We start from the raw sequence: 24,679 nt of genomic DNA on the forward strand, positions 1-24,679 counted from the left end.
GCTGACGTGACGTTTCTTCCGGCGGCAATATTTGAAATTTATTATTAATCTTTGGTGGATGGACTCAATGTTACTGATCGCTTTTGGGGGTTTTCTTCACACAAATCAATCGTTTGGCCTCGGAACAATTATTACATATTTGTAATTTCTGAATAAAGTGTGCCTGCAGTTATATCTGCATGTTATCCTGTTTTTATAATACACAAATGGGTAGGTTTAGGGAAGCGTTTGATTTCAAAAGTTCAAAATGTGTCTGAATATGTGTGTGTCTACAAGGTAAATGGATATATAAACATACTAAATAATGTTTTTTTTTGAAAATGTAAAAATGCAGAAAGTGTCTTGTGATGAGTAGGTTTAGGGGTAGGGGCAGTGTAGGGGGATAGAATGAAACAGCATTGATAAACACGCTAAAAAGCGACAAGTATATCTAATAGGACCCACTTTATATTAGGTGACCTTAACTACTATGCACTAACATTTTAATTCATAATTTGATACAATGCACCTATTGTGTACATGCATGTTTTACATTGTACTTACATTTTAAAAATACCTGCATGTAATTACGTCTGTAATTAATTTCTGTAGCTACATTTGTAATTACACTGCATCAGCCGGCTGGTCTCGAATCGCTCTCGCGGTACTTTGTTGACATGCGTCACAGTCACGTGCCGTCGGCGCTGCCTCAAGTCTGACAAAATTTCTAACCGGCATGCACTGCTTCAAGTCAGCCGCCGATCGGTCTGTGCATCGCTGGGTGAAGTCGAACAAGCCTAAAGTTTCCGCCAGTAGTGGGCACTCATGCAACGTAAGCAATGACGCACATCCGAGTGAACGAGACGGAGGGAAGTTCGTGAGTGAAGGGCATATTAAAAATGAACTGGAACGCAGCATTGTTCTAACCACCTGTGTCACGCTTTTTGAATCAGAATACGAAGCAGTCCCGTGGGCGTGTATGAAACGAAGCTTCGGATATCATTGATCACGTAATTTTGATAGAACGAATCAAGCATCAGTACAAAGCTTCACTGAAAATCGTTTCATTTTTTTTATGAAGCTTCGGAGCTTTGGTATCTCTGTTAACATCACTACTCCCTAGCCTTATTGTTTAGTTTTCTTGATTTTGAAAGATTACCTCTTATTTTATTTCTCTCCAGTTTTCCCCTTTTATTTTAGTTAAAATATTACATTTCAGTTAAAATGTATTTTTCCTTTTTTGCTAGCTCCAGTTATTATTTTCTTTTTCTGTTTCTTTTAGTCTTAGTTGTTAGTTTGTCTGTTATTTATTGTTGTCTTGTCTTGTGTGTGTGTGTGTGTGTGTGTGTGTGTGTGTGTGTGTGTGTGTGTGTGTGTGTGTGTGTGTGTGTGTGTGTGTGTGTGTGTGTGTGTGTGTGTGTGTGTGTGTGTGTGTGTGTGTGTGTGTGTGTGTGTGTGTGTGTGTCCTGTGTTGGTTCCTGTCCTGAGCTTTCTCTGGCCACTGTCTCCACTGCCTGACACCCAAAACGGGAGCAAATTCTGTGAGAGAACATCAAGCCTCAGGTTCCTGGTGTTCCTGCCCGGATTGTTCCACCATCCTGCCTGGTGTTGCCTCCCAAGCTGTCCTCATTCGTTGTCTCCCCGGAATGGTCTCAGTGGTCATCTCTAGTGTCATTTATTGTTCACTCTGCATCTGGGTCCTCCATTTCCATATACCTGACATATACAATATGATTCAAAAAGAGATCTGCCACTAACTGTTGTTGTTTTTTGTGGACAGGCATTCAGCCAGCAGCTGCTTTGACCCCTTTGACCTCTGTCCTCCATGGGGAAGTGTGTCTTCCTCTTACTAAGACTGATACCCTTTGTTTTTCTTCCTAGAAACATAGTCTTGAGCAATCAGGCAAGACAAACATATACAAACTTGAGGTTCTTAATTTCATCACTTTTTATGATGTACAGTACATGTTAAAACCTTTGTACATTTGTAGAGTTATTTTTTTTTTAATGTGAGCTGACCCTTAAAATTGTATAGATTCAAGAAATGTGTTTTGCTGCATATTTAAAGTATTCTAGGTTGTATTTTATTTATGTATTTATTTTTACCTTGTGTAATTCTGTTCATGTATTTGCAGGATGAATGACTCATACAACCTACCATATCAGCATATCTCTAATTTTGAGAGCTTAGCTACTGACAGATGAAATGCTAGGTTTTTTTTTTTTCAGAGTTGCAATGTATTAGTTGCATTTAGTATTCTTTTATAATATTATTATTTTTTACTTGCTGTCAGTAACATCAGAGCAGACCTGCAACCTGTTTTTAGAAACAGTTAGGAATCATTCTTCTTAGTATACATATAAAATAATAGAAAAGTCATGATCAACTTTTATTAAACAGTTTGCCTCATCACAATCTGAGATTTTAATACTGATATTCTAGAGCATTTAAACTAAGGACTGTGGTTGCAAATTAGAACAACACTGTTCTTTTGGAATGTACTGCTGTTCTAATTCTCTTGCATGTTGTAGAATATGAACAAACCCCAGCAGAACAGTGGTTGCTAATAGCAACATTGGGAGGAAGTGAAGTGGCTTTCACAGATCTGCTGAAATAGCATGTTCTCACCCGTTTCCTGGTGGTATGTGGTTTCACAGCACACACTCACACATACACACACACACACACACACACACACACACACTCACACATACACAAACACACACACACACACACACACACACACACACACACACACACACACACACACACACACACACACACACACACACACACACACACACACACACACACACACACACACACACACACACACACACACACACACACACACACAGACACTTACTCATGCTTTCTCACTCAAATAAAACACACTGGGAACCCATTCCAGATGTGGTTTCTTTATAGAACAGTATATTTGTGGCCTATTTGTATGTTATATTGTTCACATGGACATTGTAGTGTAGATTTATGCACTGTAGATTTATATTAATATAAATACTACTATGCTTTGTGAAAAGAACACAATGCCCCCTATTGGAAAGATTGTTGTTGCAAAAATAATCATGTTAATGCAAAGATGTTAACCTGAACAAAACTGCCTTGTATGGACGTAGTAAAGCAAAGAGGCATGTCCAAATTGAATGGTTGCATAACATTAGATGTCTTTATTTGGTCTATTTTTGAAGGCAGTATAAATGCTTTCCATTGAAATCCCACAAACCTATGCATGGATTTTGGAGGTTGGTTGAAAGGATATAATGTCATCTTTGAATCAAAGTTAATGATTTCAAAAATGTACATTTTTACAAATTCCTGATATATTTTTTTATTTATAAATAAACACTGTGGTCATTTAATTAGTTGACGGTTTCAGATAGCCGTGATCTCAACCACACTGTAAAAAAGTACATGTTCAGTAAGTTATGACAACATATGTTTTACATTGTTTTAACTCATCAAAATAAGTTAAGAAATGTTAAACTTTTTTTCTTAGTTATACAAAATATAACTCATTTTTAAAAGTAAATTTAACATAATTTAAGTTGAAATAACTTAAACATCCAAGTCGATTGTACTGCAAAAGTTCAAAATTTGCCTTTTTTTTTTTTTACAGAGCAGGAAGGTTTGATGGTTCAGATGCTCATTAAAGCCCCCTTTTGGCCATTGCTGATATTGCATTTAACTGTACAGCACCTTTATATTCTCTGAGAAAAACAACTTGTAAATGTGTATACATTGTGTGAACAGATGTATAAACTATAAATTAATGAATCAATTTCGTACACAGCTAAACATAATTATTTCCATGAAAACCAGGGCCCGTATTTATCAAACATCTTAGAATTACTCACAAGAACACTGCTAAGAATTGACTTAAGAGTAAAAAAATTCTTGGCTCAAAGCTGCGCTTAAAAGTTAGTTATCAAGCGTCCCAATCATACTTTAAGTGAAGTTAAGTGAAGGACTAAATCTTAAGTGCTAGTCTTAGAGTGGATTTACGACACTTTGCTGTGCCACAAATGGAATTTTGGATGATGTCATAGGCATGAACCAATCACTGAAGACATGTCCTTATTTAAGAATATTCTCAGATGAATTCACATTGAATGGTGAAATTCCTAAGAGGAGTTTACATCCAATACACATTTGACAATAAAGAGTTTTCACAAGCCCCTACTGGCAACTCCTAACCACTTGAGAGACCTCTCGAGCTGTCTTAAATAACTGGGAGAGTAAGAGTGATTCTTAGCTTTAAGAAATTTGATAACTTGCTTTTATACTAAATTAGGAGTAAATTTCATGAATTCTCAGCACTTAAGACTAAAATAGCACTTTGAGAACCTTGATAAATACAGGCCCAGACAATCTTATTTTTCATCATCTTGGAGTAATTCAGGTGTCTTTTTTCAGCAAACTTCCATGTGTCTTGCACTGAGGAGAAGCTTGAACTCCAAGATGGAAGTTTTTGGCCTTAATTCTATGCGGTATGTGTGGAGAAAAATATCACCAGTCCAATACAGTCCCAACAGTGAAGCATGGTGGTGGCAGCATAATGCCGTTGGGGTGTTTTTCAGCTGCAAGGACAGGAAGCCTAATTGCAATCGCGGGAAAGATGAATGCGGCCAAGTACAGGGATATCCTGGATGAAAACCTTCTCCAGAGGGCTCAAGACCTTAGACTAGGCCGAAGGTTCACCTTCCAAAAAGAAAATGATCTTAAGCACATAACGAAGGAGTGGCTTCACAACAACTCTGTGACTGTTCTTGAAAGTTGTAGAAAGTCAACATCACTGCAGCCCTCCACCAGTTGGCTCTTTATGGCAGAGTGGCCCAACAGAAGCTTCTCTTCAGTACAAAACATGGAAGTTTGCTATAAAAAATACAAAACAAAAACACGTGAAGTACTCCAAGATGGTGAAAAATAAGATTCTCTGGTCTGATGAAACCAAGATCACAACAAGGACTGTTCTTGAATGGCCCAGCCAGATATATATATATATATATAGGTACTCACCTAAATAATTATTAGGAACACCATACTAATACTGTGTTTGACCCCCTTTCGCCTTCAGAACTTACTTAACTGCCAGAACTGCCTTACGTGGCATTGATTCAACAAGGTGCTGAAAGCATTCTTTAGAAATGTTGGCCCATTTTGATAGGATAGCATCTTGCAGTTGATGGAGATTTCTGGGAAGCACATCCAGGGCACGAAGCTCCTGTTCCACCACATCCCAAAGATGCTCTATTGGGTTGAGATCTGGTGACTGTGGGGGCCGTTTTAGTACAGTGAACTCATTGTCATGTTCAAGAAACCAATTTGATATGATTTAAGATTTGTGACAGGGTGCATTATCCTGCTGGAAGTAGCCATCAGAGAATGGGACCAGTGGTCATAAAGGGATGGACATGGTCAGAAACAATGCTCAGTTAGACCGTGGCATTTAAGCCATGCCCAATTGGCACTAAGGAGCCTAAAGTGTGCCAAGAAAACATCCCCCACACCATTACACCACCACCATCAGCAGCCTGCACAGTGGTAACAAGGCATAATGGATCCATGTTCTCATTCTGTTTACACCAAATTATGACACAGACTTCAACTGTGCAATTTTGGTGAGCTTGTGCAAATTGTAGCCTCTTTTTCCTATTTGTAGTGGAGATGAGTGGTACCCGGTAGTGTTGTAGTCAAGACCACCTAAATCGAGACCAAGACAAGACCAAGACTTTGAAGGGTAGAGACCGAGTCAAGACCAAGACCAGTGCAAGTCCCCACACTTATGATAAAATATGGAATATGCATATGATTGGCACTTCTCACGTATGTGTGGGTGTGTGAGTGTACCATGAGAGAGGTTTTGATCAAAGTATCAAAAGGCATTGCAGCTTTGTGGGAATTAATCTTAAGCAAATAACACTTAACTTTTTGTCAATGGGAGGCACTGAAGATGACGTGTGGATATTGTTTACGGTCTATGGTGGACATAAACGCAAACTGACACTGACAGAGGGCGTGTTTTGTGAAAAGTGCTCACTCCCATTTTAAAACTCAAAGTTCCCTAAAAATGCTAATCTCGATGAGGTATTAATCTCAGACACAATTCATTGTCTTAAATGAATGTGAATAACAGAAGGTGGAATATGTATCATACAGATATGCATTAGTATGCTGCTTAAGCAAATTATATGTACATATTTTTCATTTACAATTTGAAAATGTTATTGTGCAGCTTTATTGTGCAACAGCAATGAAAATAAACCATGTACTTGCAGTTTATTTCTATTAACTACAGTTTGATTTAACAAATATCTCACATGTGCAGGGTTTTTCCTGGGTAAAAAATGGTCTTTGGTGGTGGCTGACAGACCGGGTCACACGCACACAAACACACACACACACACACACACACACACACACACACACACACACACACACACAGTAAAAGTAGCCTATCCACGTGATCTGCGAGAGTTATACTGACAATAAATTTAAAAAAAAAGCAACGAAACAGTAATTTATGCTTATCATGTTGATATCTCATATTATGTATGACCTCTTATCTTGATGTTTCTTTTATTCCAACAGGTTGAATTGTTTTGGTATAGGATCATGTCAATATTAGAAATAGCATTAACAGTTAACAAATAGCTAAATTTTCTGCCATATACAATTTAATAAAATGATCAGCTAGCTAACAAACAACTTTGTTCCGTTTTCACCTCACTCCAGTCTAAACTAAATGATTTTAGACTATTTATTTTATTAGCTACATATTACTAAATACTGTGTGGATAGTTAAAACTAATAAATCTTACTCTGTTTTTAAATTATTATTATTTTTTTATTTTATTTTTTTGTACCACTGACAACATGCAGCGACGGTTTGTCCTCTGAATTGACAAGCAAAAGCGAGAGACCTTTTTTTATTTTTATTTTTATTTTTTATTTTTTTAGTATTTGAGCACATGGAACTGCAAAGGCAAATATCCGCACAACGCAGCCGCTGACGAACGCTGCGTTTAAATGCTGCTCTATACGGCACTTTGACTCCGAATTTTGTTTTATACAATCGTAGGCTATGATAGCCTATAGGAACATTACAGGTTCTGTGTTGAATCAGCTGAAAACAGCCGCGAGCATGTATTCATGACGAGGTAAAGTGGAAAATGGCAACACACAAACGTTTCACTTTAGCAGAACCACAATTTACATGGCAGCTAACAGCGAAGAAATTGGTGTTTTGAAAGAAACATTTATTAAAAATGTTGCTATATTAGGCCTACTTAAATTAATATTTCAGAATATAAATCACTTTTATAGAGGCTGTTTTCGTATTTTCTACAGGTGTTTACATTTTTTTTTTTTTTTTACAAATATAATAGTTTATTATATATGTTTTATATAGTTTTAGAAACCGTATAGCCATATAATGAGGAGCAAGGTTTGTACAGTCTGTTTTTTACCCTGTGACTACCATGATCTTACATTTAAATGAAACTGGCCTACAGTTAAACTATAGTCTATAAAACAGTTTTAAAGTCTGGATCCCATGAATTAAGGACAAAGCTTTTTTTCCTCTTTAAAAGTTTTATTAACTTTTTTTTAATATATTTAATTAAATGTAATAGCCTCATGAAAGATAGATATCAGTGTCTTACTTAAATGATGTGTTAACTCTTGAAATATATGATTGTTCAACCCAGAAATGTGATCATTTACTCACCCTAATGTTATTCCAAACCTAAATTAATGTATTTCTGTGTAGCATAAAATAAAATAATTTGAGTCTGTTTTTTTGTTTATACAATATTCAAATGGTAGCCTAACCAAAATGGCTTGGTTGCCAACATTCTTTAAAACATCTTATTTTGTGTTTGACAGAAGTCATACAGGTTTGGAATGACACGAGAGTGAGTAAATGATGACAACATTTAAAATAAGTAAATTTACTTTACTGCATCCTAGCTCAAAATCATCAGTGCTTTACTACACTCTAAAAAATGCTCGGTTAAAAACAACCCAAGTTGGGTTGAAAATGCACCGACCCAACAAGTGGGTTGTTTTAACCCAATGGTTGAGTTGTTCTTACCCAGGAATTGGGTTGTCTTAAGCAACATTTAACCCAACCACTGGGTTAAAACAACTCAACCACTGGGTTAAAACAACTCAACCATTGGGTTAAAACAACTCAATTGTTGGGTCGGTGCATTTTCAACCCAACTTGGGTTGTTTTTAACCCAGCATTTTTTAGAGTGTACCAAGGGAATTTGTGTGACAAAAAAAGCAATATTAAGTTTAGCTGCATTTGTAGTAAATTCGATAATATCTATCATTATTTGTCCTTGTCCTAGTTTTATTTATATACTCTAATTTAAGGCCCCAACCCCAGCAAAAACGGGGACGGGGAACTCATGGGCCGGGTGTACTGAGTATGCCAGAGCTGAATTTTAGCCCCAGTCCAGCCCTAGTTGGAACAGGTTGGACAGGGTCATGGCTCATTGATGCACGTGAGTGCAGGCTGGCCTGTGTGATTCAATCAAACAGACAAGCTTCTGTAGCTCAAAGCTACTGTCCAAAAGCACTGCTGTGTCCTGTGGGCCAAGGGTTATTTAAAATGGACTATTTCTAAGTGGAAAACTGTTCTGTGGTCAGACGAGTCCAAATGTGAAATTCTTGAAGGCGATCACAGATACCGTGTCCTCCCGCTAAAGAGGAGGGAGACCTTCCAGTGTGTTATCAGCATTCAGTTCAGAAGCCAGCATCTCTGATGGTATGGGGGTGCATAAGTGCATATGGCATGGGCAGCTTGCATGTTTTGGAAGGCATTATGAATGTTTAAAGGTGTATAAAGGTTTTAGAGCAACATATGTACCCCTCCAGATGACATCTACTTCAGGGAAGGCCTTGTGTATTTCAGCAGGACAATGCAAAACCACATACTGCAGCTATTACAACAGCATGGCTTCGATGTAGAACAGTCTGGGTGCTGAATTGACCTGATCTTTCACCTATATAGAACATTTGGCGCATTAAACAAACAAAAAAACGTCAAAGACGACCACAAATTTTTCAGTAGCTGGAAACCTATATAAGCAAGAATGGACCAAATTCCAACACCAACACTCCAGAAACTCATAACCTTGATGCATAGACGTTTTGAAACGGAGGCGATGCATCACATGCCCCCTTCCCAACCTGGTACAAGCATCAAGTTTGACATAAGCTCAATTAGTGGATAAAAGTGCAAAATTTCTCGGTTTAAACTAGTATCGGCATTAACGTGCTACGTTAACGTGAGACTCTTATCGGGCGATAAAAAAAATAAAACGGCGTTAATCTATTCTCAAAGTTGGGTTGGGAGCTGGTTCTATACCAGTGTTTCTCCAACCGGGGTGCCGCAATACCCTGCGGTGCCGTCTGACGTGAGCAGGGGTGCCGGCACACTTGCACCGCTGTTCATCTCACAACTGATGACGCATCTTTAATATGGGTTGTAACTTGAAAATAATGCTTTATGTATGTTTCTGTCAATGGATACATGTGCTGGCTTCTCAGTGATACACTAAAAAAGCGATACTAAAAGAAAAACATGGGCAAAGCGGTCTCTCATTGTACACTTTAACTGTTTAGTGAATGCGAGTGATGCCGTATGTTCGAATATGACCAGTTATTTCGCTGTCATCACCTGCGTGTAGAGCCAGAAGATGCGAATGAGAACTCGTGCGCTGAGCGAAGATTTATCTCTGTGCAATCCTCCCAAAGCGCGCACACGTCCCACAGCACGCAAATATTGAGTAATCTTTCAAGTCTTGCGCTTGAACGGACAAACTCACACAAAAAGTATGTCAACATGTCCATCTTGAGTATCCAAGCAGACATAGTCTGTATATGCCTTAAGAGAACTTTATACAGTTTATAGTCTTAAACAACTTTTATACAACTTTATAGTCTTAAAGGGGCAGTAAAGGGGCAGTAACCTAGCCTAGAAATCTAGACGCACCCTAGCGGCAGCAAATTTAATCTGCCCGCAAGTGTCGTCTAGGAACTCTCAATACCCTTCTGAGCTGTGTTCCTCACAATCTGGACGGGCCAATCACATCGTGTATAGAGTCGGCGGGCGAGTTGCGTTTGCGTGCTTCTAGTAAACACAGAAACTGGCGAACGGCGGTGGTCTTTCGAATCAGCTTTGACCGCGACTCTGGAAGACTTGGAGTTAAACTTTTCTCTGAGAAAAGAACAAAGAACGGCACTGAAGTCATTCTTAAAAAGAAAAGATGTGTTCGGAGTTTAGCCGACCGGATACGGCGAATGTTTAATCTGTCAGCGAGCTCCGCTTCACCTTCGTTGCTCTGGTTGGTGTAGCGCTATCCTATCGCATGCAGAGGGAGTTTGAAAGACAACTGTTTATCCCGCCCCTCAGATTGAGCTGTCTATGGTGAGTTTCCAGACCAAACATCTTGATGTGGGTCTGGCTTGTCAGGCTAGCAGTAACCTTTACTCTGTTTAATGTCAAACTAAAGATAAGGACATCACTCATTGCTCTTGATTGAATAGCTTTTCTAATTTGTATAAGGATTAATTTTTAATTAAAACAGTTAAATATGCAATTATTTTACATTTGATTACTTTATTTAATTTCTCTACCTAAAAACTAATGTTAGACCTACCTGAAAAGCATTGTTTATTTTATTAGTATCTTTGCTCAATAGTATTTATTTGTGTGCTGCTTGTATTAAAGTTATTTGTTCTTTTTTTTCTTTTTTTTGACAGTACTTTAGTTTCCTTTTTTTCCCTGAACGTAAATACAGAGCCGTACCGAGAATGAGAACCTAAAACCGTGATACAAACCGAACCTTGATCAATCTGTAGCGAAATGTATATGCGAGAGAGTAGCACACACATTCTGAAAGCCTTCGGCAGAATTCAGATGAGCCATTTTAATCTAGATTAATCTAGATTTTTTTTTAAAAGATCTATGCCCACCTCTAGTTTAAAGGGGGGGGGGGGGGAAAGAATGCTGTTTCATGCATACTGAGCTTTTTACACTGTTAAAGATTTGGATTCCCATTCATAGACAAAGTTTCAAAAACTAATGTTGGACATTGTGTTAAAAATACTCCTTCCGGTTTCTCACAAGTTTCGGAGAGTTTTTTTCGAGTATGGCTCGGATTGACGTTAATAGAGCGGAAGGTCCTTGTATGGGCCGTACGGGCTCTTCTCCCGGTAGGGTGCGCGCGCGTGACTAGAGCGAGAGAGGAAACGCACGCCCATAAACACTCTCAGCTGCAGATCCAGTCGATCCAGGCGCCGCGCTCCACTTTATTCCTATGGGTGACTTCAACGCTTCAGCACAGCATTCCGGGAAGGCAGCGCTGCATTTGACCCGATTTGAACGCAGAAATGATGGGAAGCTTCACAACATCGCTTCAGTCGCATCGCAAAGTGGATTTCTACCGTTCACTGCTGTCAGGACTTTACCAAATCATACCAAAGAAGTGTGTTTTTGACGGAGCGGTCCCAGCGATAAAGGTTCGGTCCTGCTTTGGAAGCAGCCGGTGAGTAAAACTGCTTCAAATGTCTGTGCTGTTGGCTATCGTCGCGTGAGTAAACATCAGTAAACGACACGATCGCGTGCTTCGTCATTCAAATGCGCTAACGGTTACTCCATTGTTGTTCTATGTATAACGTTTAGTCGTTTAGTCGTAAGGTTTAGTCGCATATAATAGTCCATAAACTGAATCATGTCCTCATAAACTGCGAGTAAACAAAATGTTGGCAGGTCACTAAATACAGTACATACCACAGAGACGGACGTCCTGCTGTTGTTGTTTCTCCTGTTCAATTTATTTCAGCCTCCGAATGATTCTGGATCATTATCTGTATTAGCTGAGCTCGATAGCCATGAGTTTCTCCACGCTTGAGGACGTCACCGCTTTGCGCGCTTGTCATTCTTTAGCTCCGCCCACACGATACGCCTCCAGGCGCTCGTTTTTTTCTGGAAAGACTCGGTACAGCCCATATTTCTTTTATAAATATAATAAAACTAAAGACTTTTCGGAGATATGAAGGATGCAATACTACTCTAGAGGTACTCAAGATTGACATGAGATTGACTGAAACTGAGTGTTTCACCCCCCCTTTAAACATTTGTTATGTTATCTATGTCCTATTGTGAATAAAATATTGCCTCTTGTGATTTGAAATTTTTTTATTTTAATTTTATTCACACAAAAAATATCCCAACAATTATTTTTAACAATATCCAAAATATTTTTTGGTGTCCCTGTTTGAAATGCTGAGTACAGTATGAGATCCTACACTGACTTAATTAGTGCCATTAGTATCCAAACTAAATCATTAAGAGATTCAGTGGCATTTAATCTGTAATTATCCCTGCTGTCCAAACTGTAACAGCATAATTTTCTTTTCCTGCCTAAACTTCAAAGCACAAGAGCTACCCAAAGGTGGAGACACAAATGAGCTTGCATGTCCAGTAAGTTTGCTTTCAGTATTGCTTGAACTCTATAGTTCACCCAAAAATTTAAATACAGTCATCACACTCACTCTCATGTCATTCTAAACTTAGTTTCCTCTGGTTGGACTATCCCTTTCATGACAAGCGTTCATCAAATGAGCATGTATAGTTTTGTCCACTGAATAAGCTATAATACAAAATTAGGGATTTTACTCAAAGACCAGGGTCAAGTTATATTGGAACGAAAATGATCTGGTCGTATAATTACAATTCACTCACCGGGGAAATCAGATGCTCCCGAAGAGACAAAAGGAGATTTAAACATGCAGGAGGATTGTGCTTAATAACTTTGAATTAATTGAAAAAATCAGGGAAGGTTAGATTTATCAATCATACACAGTGCTTGCCCCTGCAGTAATTGCTAATTTACTGAAATTAAGGTACTCAAACCCTGATCAGAAATTAGGCAAATTATACAATAGTGAAACAGAGACAAATCATTTGATTGATGGCATAGCATGATCGCCAAACCCAACATTACCATTACCCTGTTAGTTCTGCTCTGCTTGTTTTGTTTGATGATTGTGATATAAATTACACTTAAGTATTCATCCTAATCCTTTTTGATGATGATGATGATGATAGATATGATTTAAATATGTGTCTATTTGTGTCTAAAGACTTGCAGAAAGGTTCTAGTTTGGTTGTGTAAATGAGGTTTGTTTGTGTAGCTATACACGTCTGAGACACTTTTAGTTGAACTGCCTTTGAGATTAATATAAAATTATATACACTGTAAAAAAAAAAGTTGGCTTTTGTTGGTAAGTAACCTGGTTGCCTTAAAGTTTTGAGTTTATTGAAATTAAAAATTTGAGTTCATAAAATGAAGGAAATTTGTTTAATACATAGAAACTCAAAATATTATTGTATCTGAACCACATAAAAAATTTGATAAATCATGAAAATAGCACTATTTGGCATGTTTCACTGCGTCATCAGAAATAAAACACACAATTACCCAATATGCTTACAAAATCTTTTAATAATATTTCAAATCAAATCAAAGTTTATTTATATAGCACCTTTTTAAAACAACAGATATTCACCAAAGTGCTGTACAGACAATAAAATAACACACAATAATAAATACAATAATAATCAGAAGCGCACACTTAAGAGAAACTCCTAACAGGTAACTCTCATACTGTGTTGTATGCTGCACATACAAATATGTTTTTAAATGAGTTTTAAAAACAGCCAGTGAAGGTGCCTGCCTATGTACAAAGGCAAATTATTCCTGAAGGAATCATATTCGACAACCTCATATTTAATGAAGGTTGTCGAATCTCAAAGAAAATTTCAGTGAACTCAAAATTTTAAGGCAACCAGGTAACTTTTTTTCTAAATAATTTTTCACAGTGTATAGTTTCATGTCACAGAGTACAAAAAATTACTAATGTTTTTAATAGTGGTCTTGGAGAAATAATTTTCTTAATCTCATGTCTATGTAATCATTACAACCTTACTTGTTAGATTTATGAATGAAATAAGAAAAGGTGAAAAGGCAAAAGGCTGTTTACGGATATTTAGATATGTCCACTGGAAGACCAGACAAATATTTTATTCTTTTTATACATGAACTTGGCTGAGAGAAGCTTGTTGAAATCGAGTGACCAAAAAAATAAAAATAGAAATAAGAAGTGTTCATTTGTTTACAAAATTCTATTACTTGCATTGTATTTTAAAGACTTCAGCATTGTATTACTGTGGACAACTGTAAAAGGTGTGTCCAAACTGCTGTTGTATAACTTTCACAGATATATATTCCATACATAAATGAGATTATGTGCTCCTTTATGCTGGAATGGCTCAATTAAAACTTAATTCTTCTTATTTCAATTATACAACAATTATACTAAACCGTAAATTTGCACAATTAGGTTTTCAAATTAACCTGTGTGATTCACCTACAATCATTCCCTCCCTTACATCAGACAAGGAAATACTGCAGGCACTTCAGTTACTCATGTGAATGGGCTGGGAATGGAGATGTGAGTATATATACCGGTCTACAGCAGAGAGAAGTGTCACAGCGCAAGAAGCCGTGGTTCCAGCCTCACTTACTTCACTCACTTCAGTAATTTGAGTTCAATAAGAACGGTTACTCTCTTCAGATTCAGCATCACTCCGGAGAAAGAACTGCAAACATGTAAGTAATCAACTAAAAATTATCAAGTATCCTTTCTTAGTTGTAGTCTGTGCATCTTTTGGGATATTGGGGTAAGATGAGCCACCCAAAGGGAAACTGAACACTTTTATTGTCATTTGACCATATGTTTTGAAAGCAATAATTTCTGCCAGAATGAAAAGGAGAAGCAAGAAGAAAAAAAAAAGGTACATTTTAGCATAACAGATGTAATGGCTGTTGCATCAAAGCAACCTTGTCCAGGTCTAAATGACTTGTGATCCATGTTGGTGATTTTAGCAATTTAGCAACATTTAGCTAAATATTAACCTGATTTGGTTAGATTAGATAGATATCTTTGATATCTTCGGCTATGGGGCAAAGTGGGCCATTAGACACTGTAGTTAAGTTAAATATTTTAGTATATAAATGGGTATAATTTCCATGTAATATTTTTAAGTTTGAGTTTATTTTATAGGAACAATGTACAACCTAATTCTTTCCTCAGAAGATGCTTAATCATACAGTATATCTTCCCACCTTTAGTCCCTATGGCCTAACATGTTTGAAATTACAGACATTACAGAAAAACTACCAAGAACCTTTTGATTAAAATGTTTACTAGTTTCAGTAACATATTAATTAATTTGAAATCAGTTTATAATAACAAACCTACTGTTTAGTCTGTTTTTAAATCAAAGTTTACAACTTTGGTGTTCAACATAGTCTTTCAGAAATGCAAACAATTAAAGATATTGAAATTCTAACTTAATTTGCTTGGTTTTATGTTATTTAAGTTAGCTTTAAGAAAAGAAATGCAATGATTTGAAAAAGGATATTGGATTATTCAATTAGTTTTATTAAAAGAGGTAAATTATATTATCTATGGGTTTGATTCAGATTCAGTTAGATTGTCAGTTTACACCCAGATGGATTTAAAATGATAAGAATTAACATTTACGCATTTGGCAGACGCTTTTATCCAAAGCGACTTACATTGCATTCAAGGTACACATTTTTTACATTATTGTCAGTTCTTGCTTGCCCTGGGAATCAAACCCATGACCTTGGCATTGCTAGCGCCATGCTCTACTGGTTGAGCTACAGGAAAGCAAGAACTGACAATAATTACTTAAAAGAAACATTACTTTAAATACTATCCATATAGTTCTGCCTCATTTTCCCATTTTCATCTTGAGGACCACATTAGTAAAAAATGGCTCATCTTACCCCACTCTTCCCTGTATATTCTGGGTGAAACTTAGAGAATAAAGTCCTTGAAAGATACCATAGGCCCACAGTGCATGAATGTTAAACCATCTAAATGACAATATCTCATTCTTTCTTTTTCTGCACCTCCAAGCATGTCTGTCGTGAAGTATGGCCTGTCCAACAACTTCTGCAACATCGGCCGTTTCCCAAGCATTAAACTCGGGCATCTGGGTGGTTTCTGGGGAGGAGCAGGGTGTGTGCCGGTGTACGGTAACCCTTGTGTAGACCCTTGCGTGAAGCCTTTTGTCAATCCTTGCGTGGGGCCTGTCGTCAATCCTTGTGTGAAGCCTGTCGTCAATCCTTGCATGAAACCTGTCGTCAATCCTTGCGTGATTCCTTATGTGAATCCTTGTGTCAACCCGTGCGCTAACCCATGCGCTAACCCTTGCGCAATCCCTTGCGACTATGTGAGACCTCGCTGCGATTATGACTGCAAGGAAGTCTTCCTCAAGGATTGTGCTGACGACTGTGTGCGTACCTGTGAAGGTAAGACTTGTAGATCTGTTCTGCAGTTTGTGAAACGTGTTCATTAAAGCTCCCAGGTGATTTCTTCTGCTTGTTATTTCCCCCTCAGATTTGGTTCTGCAGGTCCGTTGTGTGGACCTGATGAAATCCTGGAAGTGTCAGAATCGTCAGGAGCATCACACCAGTTGTTATCGTAGTGATCACCTCATTGTCCGTAGAGGACAGTGTTTCCAGATGTGGGTTGAGCTGTCCCGGCCGTTCAATCCGAAATTTGACCAACTTCATCTGGAGCTGAGACTTGGTTGGTTAAGTCTTCTCGATCAGTTCACTTTTTAGTAGTGCTGTCAAGTAGTGCTGTCAACTGATTAAAAAAAAACATCAACTAATTAATCGAGTTAATTATATAGTTTAGTTTATTATATATTTTTATATTGTAAAAAATTCACATATAATCTCCAAATTAATGTAGAAACAGCATAAAGATAGTAGCCTATATATATATATATATATATATATATATATATATATATATATATATATATATATATATATATATATATATATATAAGAAGGTCAGTATCACCTATACCAATAGATTTATACTGATGTCTATATGAAATAGATTTTTTTTCTCTCAGTTTTAGCCATTAAATATAGTCATTCAGCAAGTTCTATACATTTTAACTATACATTTGAACATTTATTAGAGTTTAAAAATATATATTTTAATTTAAGTGAACTTTAAACAATCATCACATAAACACATTATAATAAATGCCCCATTTATCTGCCCTTCAGTATACCAGGGCTTAATGTTTTCTATTGGCACAGTTCAGATTTTGACTTGTCCAGCTTTAAGATTTTCAGGTAGGAAAAATGGATGCTACGTTAATTGTGTTAAATATTGAGTTAAACATAGACTGTATAAAACTATGGACATAGTGTCCATGATGTCACCCATTGGTTTCTGAAGAGCATTTTTGAAACCCAAAGCTGGATTTTACAGATTTTTACAGAAGATACAGATTTTTAGCTTGTATCTAGTGGCCAGTCATTGAATTGCAGTCACTTAAGTGTTGGCTTCAAAAGAGACTTGAAGCGTTAAACTAACAAATGTATTGTATACATAAACATGTTGATTTTGACAGTCCTATTTTTTGGTAAATTGAATGATAATAACCCTGGGTATTTCTTGTTGCTTGTATTTTACAGGTAATGTTCCATCAATATGCAACGGCACTCTGGTGATTGTTCCAGTGGTGGAAGAATTGAAAAAATCTCGCTGGGAGGCCAAGATTGTCGAAAGGGTGCAAAACCGAATCAAACTGTGTGTATACTCTCTTCCGACTGCTTGTATTGGACGATACAGCCTCACCGTTGTGACTTGCGGCCCAAGGGGCAGAGCCACGTCATCATGCAACCCTTGCAATGACATTTACATGCTGTTCAACCCCTGGTGTAAAGGTATGTGCACTATGAAGAGGAAAATACCTGAATGTCACACTTGTGAACACAATGATGCGTGGGGAAAATGCTAACGTCTTAGTGTTCATTTATTTTTAATACAGAACTGGAGCTGGAAGAAATCATGCAACATGCCACACAAATATTTTTTTTAAAAATAGGCTGCAAAAATGGCACAGTTAATCAAGCCAATAAAAGGAACATTCGTTATTATAATCAGCAAATGGTTGTAAAACTGAATCAAGAAAAAGAAATGAAACAATAGTTAAAACAACATATATGAAGCTTCTCAGTTAAAATGTCAATGCTCTCTCTCTCTTTACTAGATGACTCTGTGCACCTGGATGACGAGGCCCAGAGAGCTGAGTATGTGCTGAATGACGTGGGCAAAATCTACTATGGAACTAAACATCAGATCGCTTCAAGAACCTGGAACTTTGGTCAGGTAAGAGCCAAAAGTTTCATTATAAGTCAAAATGTTTACAACAGATTTGAAGTGCTTGAATACAGTTCCACTTTTTATAAACCAAACTTGCACATTGCATGGCTGGCAAGCATCCTAATTTTGGATCTCTGATTCTTAGTTTGATGAAGGAGTCTTGGCTGCGTGTTTCTTTGTGTTGGAGAAGAGTGGTGGACCTTGCTCAGGATGGGGAGACCCTGTTAACGTGGCCAGAGTGGTGTCTGCTATGGTGAGTCTTCATCTGAATGATGCAATCATGACTTGATGATTTTTGGTAAGAGAGCAGATAATAATGTTATGCTCTTCTCATTTTCACAGATTAATGCCAATGATGACTGCGGTGTATTGGTGGGTAACTGGTCAAACTGCTATGGAGATGGAACTTCTCCTACATCCTGGTGCGGCAGCAGTGCCATCCTGAAACAATACCACAAATGTGGAGGAATACCTGTCAAATATGGTCAGAGCTTGGCCTTTGCTGGAGTCACCAACACACGTAAGAGTTCAGGCAGAATGGGCAAGGAGAAAAAAGGTTTGAGAAAGTGATTGTAGATCTAATGCACTCTTTCTTTTTCTCTTTCTCGTAGTGCTGAGGTGTTTGGGCATTCCCACTCGTCCGGTCACAAACTTCTGTTCTGCTCATGACACTGATGTGTCTATGACAGTAGATATTTATCTTGATGAGAACTATGATCTGATCGATAACCTGAACCGTGATTCAATCTGGTAAGGTTCTCTACAAACTGCTTTTATATTCTAACATCAGCAACAGTGTTAGCTTTAGTATCACTGAAGGCAGTTTAGTATAATTTTATTTTATTTTTAGTGAACAATAATAACCTTGGCTCAGAGAATTTTCAGACCAAGCTTTTCAGTACCATCTACATGGATTTTTGATCCCCAAAACGTTTCTCTACATATTTACAAAAGTAGTGGATCATAAAGATTCCATTAGAAATTGAGACTATATTTTTACAATGCTTTGCATACTACAATGCTGCGTATACAGTACAGTGACAGCAGCTTTGATGAGCACCACCTATTGGTGAGAATATGTATGTGCACTGAATATATATTGAATATTTATATACAGTATATCTAATTGTGATCACCATACTAAGCAATGTTATAAAAAAACATAAAGTAATACATTTGCATTGCAAATTTGTCTTGTTTCCTCTTAATTTGCTATATGTTTCTGTCTTCTCTGCTGTGAATTATTCTTCTTCTCTTCATGTAGGAACTACCATGTGTGGAATGAGGCCTGGATGGCTCGTCCTGACCTCCCATGTGGTTTTGGAGGTTGGCAGGTGGTTGATTCCACTCCTCAGGAGACCAGCCAGGGTGTTTTCCGCTGTGGCCCGACCTCTGTTGCTGCGATCCGCAGTGGGCAGGTCTTCCTCAAATATGACACGCCCTTCGTTTTTGCTGAGGTACGAAAATGCCTTGTATTTTGAGCATTAAGCAGGGTTTTAATGCAATTATTCCAGAACAAAATTATTACAGGGGTTTAAAACACACCTTATAATTCAGTAATATTATTAATTTGACTGCACTGACACTATCATATGAGAACAAAACTGGAACTGATTGGATGATGACTATTGTCTTTAAGAGCTGCATTATAGCCGAATTTGATGAAACTTACATCAGTGATTCTGTTATTTTCCTGTTTAAAATGACTTTTTCTTTGCTGTAGGTGAACAGTGACGTAGTCTTCTGGCAGCGGACAGCGTGTGGAACCTTTGGTGTTGTCCACGTTGACAAGAACGCAGTAGGTCACTGCATCAGCACCAAGGCTGTTGGCTCAGACAAACGTGTGGATATCACAAACCTCTACAAACACCCAGAAGGTGAAAAGTCACACACATCACTTAAAGAGACTTTCACTCGGAATAGTTGTAATTTTACTTGTTTCCCTCCCCACATCCTTTAGGTTCAGAGGAGGAGCGTCATGTTGTGGAAACAGCCATTCGTCATGGCTCCAAGAAATGCATATACCCACTGCCTTGTGCTGAGGATGTTGTCTGTGATATCACCATGAAGGGTGATGGGCCATTTGTGGGCAAGGATGCCACGATCTGCATCGCTCTGAAGAATAAATGCAGCTCACCACGTAGCGTCACCCTCCACAGCCATGTGTCAGCCACATACTACACCGGAGTCCAAAAGGGCTTAGTGAAGAAGGACCAGACATGCTTTGAGCTCAAGGCCTCTGAATGTAAGAAATTAAAAATAAATTAAAATCAGAGTTTAGTTGAGACACTGAGACACAGTCAGTTTTCAAATATAAAAATTAATTAATGTTCTTCACTGCAGAATTGACCTGCAACGTTATTGTACAATACAAAAACTATATAGTGCCTCACACACCTGAATCAATTACTTGAAAAATATAAATTCACAAACTATTTGAATGAGCAAGATTTCAGTAAAATCAACCTTCCTCGGGCTTACAAAACATACACAAGTGCAAGCGGGTTTGAGAACACATCAATCAGCGCTTGGTAATAATAACTACCACACCTCCAATTACGAGAAGAATTGTACTGTTCTTTTCAATAGAAGCATTAGTATTTATCATTGTTTATCTCTTGATACTCTTTAGCCAAGGTTCTGGAGTGGGCCCTGCGTTATGAGGATTATAAGCATCACCTTGTGGATCATTCAATGATGATGCTCACTGTCGCTGGACAGGTCACTCAAACTAAGCAGATTGTGGCCAAACGCTTCAACTTCAGGATGTGCACACCAGATCTTGTTATTGCTGTAAGTTATAGCTTTAAATCTTTACTTCATCTGGTGGTCATAATGTGAGTTTGTTGATGAAACTATACATTTTATAACCCAGTCTTATGGCTGAAAAATATTATTAAAAATGAGTTCAGTAACCTGTATGGCGTTTATTCGGATTGTGATTTTCAGCCTGGATGTGACTGTGTGGTGGGCAAAGAAGTGCCGATCAAAATCACATTCCAGAACCCACTGCCCTGCGTGCTGAAGAATGCAATATTCCGTATCGAGGGACTGGGACTGAAGCACTGCAGATCGATTAACTATGGGTAGGAAATTAATCATATTAATTTGATTAATCGAACCATACGAAAGAATGGGACATGTAAACTGTAAAATAAAAAATCAGGTCTCTAATTGAAAATTTTCAAGTGATTGATCACATCTACATTTTTCAGTTAGTCGAATTGAATTTCTGTGAATTAAATTGCATCAATCACAGAATTTCAATTCAGCCAACTAAAAAATTTAGATGTGATCAGTCACTAGAAAATTTTCAATTGGAGACTTTTTTTTTTTTTTTTTTTTACAGTGTAACATGCTACTATTTTATTTGTATATAATTAAAATCTTTCTTTTTGTCTGTTTGTTAGTGACATTGCAAGCCTGGCCACAGTGAACCTGACGGAGACCTTTATTCCCAAGTGTCATGGCCCTCACAAACTTCTGGCATCGCTTGATTGCCCTCAGCTCACTCAGGTGCATGGATTCACCAACATCGTTGTCAAAGAAAAGTGAGCAAGCACTCAAATAAATGGAGGACCGGAAAGATTTCAGCTTTGTAGAATTTAAAAAAAAGGTATTTTAGTTATGTAATCATTAGTGAAAAGGGTAAACCAAAGGGTGCATTTAATCTTGGGATCTTGCTTTTAGAGAATGATTTATGGCAGACATTGTTTTTTTGTGAAAGTTATATTTTGGAATATGTGATGTAGTTTCACATATTCCAGAGATTGCAAATATCCAACCATTCTAGGCATTTGCTTTCTTTTGTTATGTAGTAAACTTAAACAACTGACAATTTGTGGTTGTGTTCTATAATGTATTTTCTTATTTTACTGCACTGATAATCTGTCCTCCATGTTGCCTCAATAAATCTCCTTCACTTGCAGTACATGTGTGTTTGTGATTATGTGTAATAATAAATCTGTGGATGAAATGATCATGAAAATCAAAAAAAGGGCCCAAAATGACTAAACACTAAGCTTTTAATAAAAAAATATATATATATTTTTTATTAAAAATGCACTGTAGTTAAAAAGCCATTGGTATCTCAGAAAAAACATTAAAGACAAACTATAAACTCTAATGCCCAAAATAATTAATTTTGTGGTACCCTAAACTTAGTTTTAAAGTAAACTTAAATTAAAAAGTATAAAAAAAGTAACAAGTAGTACTTTAATGAGTATATACTTTCTTTTTCTTTTGAGTTCACAAAAGTTACTTAAAAAACACATTTTAAGTAATCTGAATTGTTTCTTTATTTGAATTGTACTAACTAGTTCCTTTTAACTTAGACAAACTAAAATTTAACTGAAACTGGGCTGGAATTTCTATTTCCCAGCATGCTTTGCGATGACACTCGAAAGGGAAAGTAAATGATAAAATTAAGATTCATATAATGTTTGTGCAAAGATTAAAGGAAAACTGAACCTAGGGGTAATTAACACAACTAGGTTTATTTTTCACAGTTGTCCTTTAATGGTAGAGTTAGTAGCGTTAAATGTGTAGCTATGCTCCAGAAGCCACATTTATAAAATGTTGCATTGAAACCACACTAAATTTGATCTTACGATCTTGTGTGTGTGATTTAGAGAACAAATGTATGCGCAAACAAAATGCGTACACATCACTTCCAGATGTGAAATCTATAAAATCGCAAATGTTCTTGAAACTGTGCGCAGCTGGATGGTTTAAGATATCGCCATGTGAATACTGCCAAATTAATGTCATTAACAGAGCACAAGACAATGTCCAAATCCAAATCCTTTCCTTTAGAATAAATGCTTAGCTTTGCAAATACCTGTAGTCCTTATAGACTCTCTGACACAAGAAAAAGTATGTACGTCTGCTTAGACACTGACTTGGCGCTAAGCACTTTTCCGTTTCAAAGAAAGTTTTTATAAATGGCACAGAATTTTATAATTTGGCACCGGTTTTAGCATAGCCTACACACACTATAAGATCATGAGCATATACTATTTATATACTATACTTTTTCAACATACCTTCCGATGTTCGTTCATATTTATTTCATGCTATAATTAGTAGAGAAAGAAATGATTAGTGCATGTGCTACTGGTTGAACATGAAAAGTGGAGAAGGGAAGCCAAAGCATATCAATCACCCAGGTGGCTGGATCCAGTAGGCTATAACCCCGCCCTCTTCGTATAATGTAATGGGACATCGAAAAACTAAACAATCAAAATACACTTCTTCTTTTTTCCAAAGATGGTTTCTGTCTTTTTAGGCAGTTTTTATCACACTGACACCTTCAAGTGTTTGTTCTTGAAATAAGTTTGGTTTATAGTTAGGCTATTTGATGCTATAAAACGGTTGATGTTATGATTGACAGCTGAAATTGACAGTTTCTCTGAGTGAAGTAGTCACTGAGGCGCCAACGGACTTTTCCGGAACTTCGGGAGGAGATTAGGGCTATAACTTTAATTTCTATATTTGGCTAAAGGTTCATGGGCGTGATTGATTAGGCGGGAGCAATGAGCATGTAGTCTATGGGCAGGAGTGTGTAGGAAATCACTATGGTTATTGCGATTTTTCTTTTCAATACTGTTTGTTGCCGTTAGTGGCGCTGAAATATACTTTGCCTTTGAAATCCTGTCAGCAAGGAAGACTGACTATGCTAGACAACGTTGAATTAAAGTACACAGCGCTTTCAATCTGAAACGTTTAACTCATTGTTTAAGCTCTTACACGAGGTATTAATCTACAAATGTCATCATTTGTGAGCAAAATCCGTTACAAAACTATCAAGAGCTGCACGCGCACAGTGACTGACGGGATGTTCGAAGGTGAGTAAAATTGTATCAGTCAAATGATACAGGGCTCTCAAGTCTCACGCACTGGGCGTGAGACACACGCATTTCAACCCATTCACACGCTCACACGCCACACCTTGTATTTCTCACGCAGAGAAATCGCCAGGGTAATACGCGCGCTATTAGAGGAGTCAAGCGAGTTCCCCATAGAGTTCTGACGGCCCTGCCACTCACCAGTTAATCTAATAAAAATAGAGACCGAACAGCCAATCATAAAATAGATTTGCTGTATCTGGGTAAGATATAGATATTCCCTCCACCCAATAACGTTTACGTTCTGATTCCAACGTCACATTCTGTGATTCACGCCACGGCCTCGCTCACTGAATCAAATGCTCGCTGAAGTACCGTTAGTTGGCAACTACAAACCCCGATGACAGACGCAGAGACACAAAGATAACGGTGTCAAGTTAAGTTTCTGACAGCACTTTGTTTTCTGTTCTTAATCCCTCAACAAAACTTAAAGGAAGCCTTGTCTCAATCATGATTTGCATGAAATGCA

General features: G+C 37.5%; 1 protein-coding gene across 1 annotated transcript; it reads left to right on the forward strand.

The window, feature by feature from the left end:
* The first annotated feature begins 6,976 nt into the window (after nt 1-6,976).
* On the forward strand, nt 6,977-22,215 carry tgm1l3 (transglutaminase 1 like 3). The gene is made up of 15 exons (XM_067447168.1): nt 6,977-7,158; nt 14,474-14,688; nt 16,028-16,422; nt 16,511-16,702; nt 17,614-17,865; nt 18,192-18,310; nt 18,450-18,557; nt 18,647-18,824; nt 18,916-19,054; nt 19,569-19,761; nt 20,028-20,181; nt 20,265-20,549; nt 20,937-21,097; nt 21,254-21,390; nt 21,715-22,215. Exons 3-15 carry the CDS (start codon nt 16,029-16,031, stop codon nt 21,857-21,859), a joined length of 2,457 nt encoding a protein of 818 aa, XP_067303269.1. The 5' UTR covers nt 6,977-7,158; nt 14,474-14,688; nt 16,028; the 3' UTR covers nt 21,860-22,215.
* Nucleotides 22,216-24,679: the final 2,464 nt, after the last annotated feature.

This window comes from Pseudorasbora parva, chromosome 6 (genome assembly GCF_024679245.1).
Source record: "Pseudorasbora parva isolate DD20220531a chromosome 6, ASM2467924v1, whole genome shotgun sequence".
Classification (NCBI taxonomy): Eukaryota; Metazoa; Chordata; class Actinopteri; order Cypriniformes; family Gobionidae; genus Pseudorasbora; species Pseudorasbora parva.